This window comes from Cornus florida, unplaced genomic scaffold (genome assembly GCF_030987335.1).
Source record: "Cornus florida cultivar Cherokee Brave unplaced genomic scaffold, ASM3098733v1 CherokeeBrave_3.0.0_Hap2_Chr11, whole genome shotgun sequence".
NCBI classification, from domain to species: Eukaryota; Viridiplantae; Streptophyta; class Magnoliopsida; order Cornales; family Cornaceae; genus Cornus; species Cornus florida.
The window spans coordinates 133,098,952-133,104,581 of record NW_026775581.1 but is presented as its reverse complement, the minus strand read 5'-3'; the positions used below and the strand labels follow the sequence as shown (position 1 = coordinate 133,104,581).

Below are 5,630 nucleotides of genomic sequence, written 5' to 3'. Positions count from 1 at the left end.
TGAAGCAGTCCTGTTGCATATTTCTGGAGATTCGCTATTAACTATTATGCAAGGAACATTGAAGGTATTTTTCTGTGTTTTGCTTTGTAATCTATTTACGGTAGATATATTATTTTTCTTTTTTCTTTTTTCTTTTTTATTACAGTTGATATTTTGAATGTGAACTTGAAGATCATTGTTATGGAGATTTCCTATTGCCTATTCTTATTTTTAGCAAAGAGTATTGACAATATTCATCTGATTTTTTCATGGTTATGTATGTTTGTTTACATGTTATAAAGATGAGATGTTCTATTAGACTTGATAAGAATCTTCCAGTCTAGTCTTAAAGCTACTAGTTCAGATCATACTATGCTTGAACAATGCAGTTAAGACATAAACAGCACAAAAAAAAAAAAAAAAATCATCATAACTTCTCAAATATCTCTACAAGTCTCTCCTTATCCCAAAATAAAAAATAAAAATAAAGATACAAACAAAACCCCATTAAGGAACATTATCCTTACAAGCTTAGGGTTGACATACCACAAAAATAATTATTCACTCAAAATGGAAGACAGAATCTAAGGAACTCTCAATCTCAACTGTGTCAGTTCCTCAAACTATATACTGTACAGTGAGGCAACAAAATCAAAGCCCTTTAGAGCTCTGATATACTACTACTGTATTCAATTGGGGGACAGCTCTAGCTACAACTTTCTCCTTATAAAATTCAAATTTATATTAATTATGAAAAAGAATATAAGTAATTACCTTGGGCCAGAGAGCTCTATGGCTTGTACAAGTAAGGAAGAGTCATTGGTAAGGTCAGAGAATCGCTCTGATGAGGAGAAATCGTGTTGCTTGTACTTTGGTGCTTCGACCCTCTGAGAAGCTTCCCATCTCTCTGCTAGCCCATCACCTTCAAGCATTCGAACCACTTCAGACATCTTTGGTCTGTTTCCCGGAATATATTGAGTGCAAAGGAGAGCAACTTGAACCATTTCCTCTAGTTCAATTCGATCATAGCAGTTTTTCAAGTCCTTATCAACAAGCAAATCGAGCTTTTTTTCTTGATGAATTTTTCTCACCTGCGATAATTCTCAAGAGTCACATATGTAAGCTGAGTTTGAGCATGGATTAGACTAACGACAATGGAAAGAAGTTATTTTAGAAGCAATTAAGATCCTCACAGAAAGTATTCATACCCAATCAAGCATGGGTCCTTTCTGATTAGCTGCCTTCCCAAAATCTAGAGCTCTCTGTCCTGTGATCAATTCAAGGAGAAGAATCCCGAAACCAAATGCATCTGTTTTCTCAGAGGACTGACCAGTGGAGAGATATTCAGGAGCTATATGCCCCACAGTGCCTCTCACAGCTGTTGTCACATGTGAATCCTGATGATCCAAAAGCTTCGCCAACCCAAAATCTGCTACCACTGCCTCACAATACTCATCAAGCAATATATTTGCAGCCTTCACATCCCTATGAATTATCTTCTGGTCACATTGCTCATGGAGGTGTAATAATCCTCTTGCAGCTCCCAAGGCAATTCTCTTCCTAGTGATCCAATCCAATACCGGTTTTGCTGTAAAAGATAGGAGGAGGGTTAATCTACTTGCCTAGTATCAATATTCTAGGACCAATTTATTGATATTGTACATATATTTTTGTGTGTTAACTGTGTGTATGTATCTTTGTATGTTTAGATATATAATACCTTTGAGACGAGAAGCAACACTGCCATTTGACATGTACGGGTAAACTAGAAGTCTGTGTGTGGCAGTCATGCAAAAGCCATATAGCCTGATGAGGTTGCGGTGCACTGCTAGGCTGATTATCTCTACTTCTGTCTGGAATTGTCTCTCCCCAATGGCACTCCCATCTTTGAGCATTTTTACAGCAATAGCAGTACCATCTTGCAGATAACCTTTATAGACATTTCCAAAACCGCCTTTTCCAAGTATGTTCTTGCTTCTGAAATTGTCTGTTGCAATCTGAAGTTCCCTGAATTGGAACCTTATCAAGTTTCCTGGTGAAACCTCCTCATGACATCGATCTAAAATTTCATAAAGACTTGTATTAGCTACTCATTGGAAATACATCTAGTGCTCTAATTAGCCAAGTTTTTGCAATCTCCTACAGACCTTTAACATCGAAGAATATCTGCTGATTGTTTTTATGCCTCCGCCATAATAGCAGGCTGTATCCAAGGACAAGCAAGCAGATGCACCCTAGGGCTGACCCCAACGCAAGAGCGAGTTTGTGAACTTTTGATCTTCCCAAGGGCAGAGTGGCTTTAGCGGCACAGGAATCAGGTCAGGATAAAGAAACAATCATGAACTATTCAGAAAAGGAAACATAAATTTATGGACAGAAGCTATGGAAATGGTTATAGAGAGAGTTTTGGGGAAACGGAAAATTTGGAATTTCGTACATTGTGAAGTGTTCAAGGTCATTGACATGGGCATCAGTGCCGTTCCATGACAACCTTGCTCAGACCCTGTCGCGCAGATCAGAGGGTTTCCAACAATGCTGCAATCATGGAAGAAAATAAAAGAGAACCATGAAAGTTATTGTCATACACTATTCAAAGGGGGAGAGAGAGAGAGAGAGAGGACATGAAAAAGGAGCTTACTTGATTGTTTGAGATGGAAATTTAGGTACAGGGCCACTAAAATTATTGTAAGACAAGTCCCTGGAATGAAGAAACACAGAAAATGAGAAAAACATTCTTCTGATATGGTTTTCATATCGGAGTTAGTGTGTGTATGGCTAATACGACAAGTTACAGAAAATTACAGAAAGGTAAGCTGGGTAATGTTGGCTAACGACATTGGAATCGCTCCAGAGAGACTGTTATTATTGAGCCTCCTAAATCAGAATTCAATAAATTCAAGTGAGTCTTGCTTGAAACATGTCTAAAATGGTAATATGAATATATAGCTCTATAACTACTATCTATGTAAAAAAATTCATTCTTACATGTACTTGAGGCTTTTCAGGTGACCTAAAGAAGAGGGAATTTCACCGGTAAGCAAGTTATTAGAAAAATCAAGTGTGTGAAGCTTTGAGAGCCTTTCAAGCCCTGCTGGAAGTGATCCTTTAATGTTGTTGCTTTGTAAGAGCCTGCACAACACATCTTTCAATAAAAACCAGTTACAAGAAAAAGAAATATTTACATTCAGATATTACAAAGAAGCAGCAAAGTGTGTGTGTGTGTGTGTGTGTGTGTGTGTGTGTTACTCACACAATCTGCAGATTTGTTAAGTTGCCGATGCTTGGAGAAATAGTGCCAGATAAATTTTGGCTAGGAGTACCCCTGCAGCCAGACAATATATTAACAAATTCAAAACATCATCATTAATTTGTTATGATTTTTTGTACTCTCATGATAAATTAAATATCTGGTTGTCCAGACTCTCAGGAGAACAAGTGACCATAGTTCTTGATAATTGGTGTATTGAAATCAAGATTGGTTTTATTTGATGAAAGACTTACAGGCCGATAACCAGACTCTCAGGAGAACAAGTGACCATAGTCCAGCTACATGGATCAACAGCATCACCATCCCAATTATCAAGAACTCCGCGAGGATCCTCCAAAGAAGCTTTTATATCCATTAAAGCTTGCACTGAAATAAAAATCCCAATATGAATATATATATATATATATTTCTAGTACTTAATTGCTGAAGAGCACCCCTTGTAGCAGATTACACAAACTTATAATTGCGTGTGTGTGTGTGTGTGTGTGTTTTACCTTCAAAGTTTACGCCATTGGGAGACAGAAAACCATTTGCAGAAGTCCAAAACCAGAAAAATGTCGTCACAAACCAGAATGCAACTTCTCTTATTCTCATTGCCATTGAATTGAAATTGACAACCACCAAATTCCCACTGCTTATTCAAAGCTTGTTTGAAGAACAGCCTTCAAATATCAGAAGCCAACTGTAGTTTCCATGGCAGAAATTCATTTCTCTTCTCTAAATTCTTCTGTCAAACCCAAGAAAAGTAGTGTCGTAAAGAGAACGAACATACCTGACACAGTCATGAGCTTGTGAAGAAATGAATATATTATTATATAGTCCTCAACTTTGAAACAAAACCAGCCAAATATAGGTAAAATTCAAAAGTGAAGGGCACAGAAGGAAATTCCATGGTGTGTCAATCATGCATTTGCCTAGAAAGTATAAAGGCTGTATGTGATATTTTGGTATTCTTCTACTTCAATAATTCAAATTCAAGGAATTTTTTTACTTCTACACCCAATATATTTGCATTTACAGTTCCTCCCTGTCAAGTATGACGATGAATCAGCTAAGTAAGATGAAGAATAACAATATTTTGCGATACATGGTCGCATATAATAAGACCCGAAATTCTTTATAAATTATAATTTAATTTTCTAGGATTAAACAAGTTTTAAAAACAAATACTAATTAAAGATTGTGACCAATGATATCTCATCTACCTTTCAAAGAAGGAGTTCATGTGAGATCCTGTAAAAATAAATGATTGCGAACAAGAGGATCCTATATTTATTAAAAAATAAAATGTGAGTCCGACTGAAATGACCAGAGAACTTTTGGCCTCCTTGTTAAACAATCATTTTTATAAATAATTATATATATATATATATATATATATATATATATATATACATCCAGAGAGACACATACAGTGGGTACGGAAGTGGGGTTTTGTTAGGGACAATGAGGAAATCCAACATTCGAGTTTGGGAGTTTGGGAATTCATTAAAGTCCTAAAAAACTGTATCCAATGAAGTCCAAAAACAAGAAGACGAAAAATAAAAGGCTTGAGATTGAATCCAAATGATGATGGATTTCGTCACTCAACCGAGGATCTTTGTTGGCTATTATAATTATTACTCCAATTATAGAATAACATAGGGAACCACACATGCACAGTGCATTCTTTACACACTTTTGTTGATGATTTACATCATTCGGATTATATAATTCTAATTTCATATTTTTAGTTTTGTAATTGAGCGAACCCATATTATTATTTCCAAAATACACATTATAATTGTTGCATTACAATAAAAAGTTTCAAAATTATTGTGTTACTATTTGATTCAGTTATTTTAGTGTGAGAATTATATTTTCATGTGTGGGTCGTATTACAACGAGTAAGTGGGGTTGCTTTATTGATTCCACAATCCACTAATCTGTTTTAACACTCGCACTCTTCTCTCTACCTTTCACCGGATGATGTAAAGCATGGGCATGGCCAATATATGAGAAGCAAAAGAAAGAAAATTGACCAAACGATGGAAAAGAAACAGAATCCATTAATATCGGAAAATGACAAAAATGTCCAGAATTAAGGCGTTGATAGATTGAAAACAACCGGACGTAATTGTCCATTTCTTCTATGTTCTCCATCATATATCACTACAACACAAAAAAGAGGCCAACACATAAGTGGGGGTACTAGGGACCATGAACCTGTTTATCCAAGACACATAGCAACCCATTGTCTTCAATTGCATGTCTCTTCTCTAAAAACCAGAGTGTGACAGTCTTCTTTAACCATGTAAGTTGGACTGTCACTAAAAATGTGACAGCTTTACAGAAATCTCGTAACCTTATGAATCCCAAGGGTAGAAGTGGAACTGTTGGTCGG

At 36.1% G+C, this 5,630-nt stretch overlaps 1 protein-coding gene across 1 annotated transcript; it reads right to left on the bottom strand.

Annotated features, from left to right (window-relative positions):
* Positions 1-382: 382 nt before the first annotated feature.
* Positions 383-4,054, bottom strand: LOC132280739 (protein NSP-INTERACTING KINASE 1-like). The gene is made up of 11 exons (XM_059782461.1): positions 3,742-4,054; positions 3,481-3,613; positions 3,230-3,301; positions 2,965-3,108; positions 2,782-2,853; positions 2,618-2,677; positions 2,417-2,514; positions 2,127-2,276; positions 1,700-2,038; positions 1,188-1,567; positions 383-1,070 (listed from the first exon to the last, which is right to left on the bottom strand). The coding sequence occupies exons 1-11, from the start codon at positions 3,845-3,847 to the stop codon at positions 750-752; spliced, it is 1,875 nt and encodes a 624-aa protein (XP_059638444.1). The 5' UTR covers positions 3,848-4,054; the 3' UTR covers positions 383-749.
* Between the last annotated feature and the right edge of the window lie 1,576 nt (positions 4,055-5,630).

What these genes read in the sequence shown, in the direction of transcription:
- LOC132280739 (XM_059782461.1), bottom strand. Translation starts at nt 3,847, where the DNA reads ATGGCAATGAGAATAAGAGAAGTTGCATTCTGGTTTGTGACGACATTT. An exon ending in GAGAGTCTGGTTATCGGCCT is followed by an intron (nt 3,302 to 3,480) that starts GTAAGTCTTTCA and finishes GTCTGGCTGCAG; the next exon opens with GGGTACTCCTAGCCAAAATT. An exon ending in CTGAAAAGCCTCAAGTACAT is followed by an intron (nt 2,854 to 2,964) that starts GTAAGAATGAAT and finishes ATTCTGATTTAG; the next exon opens with GAGGCTCAATAATAACAGTC.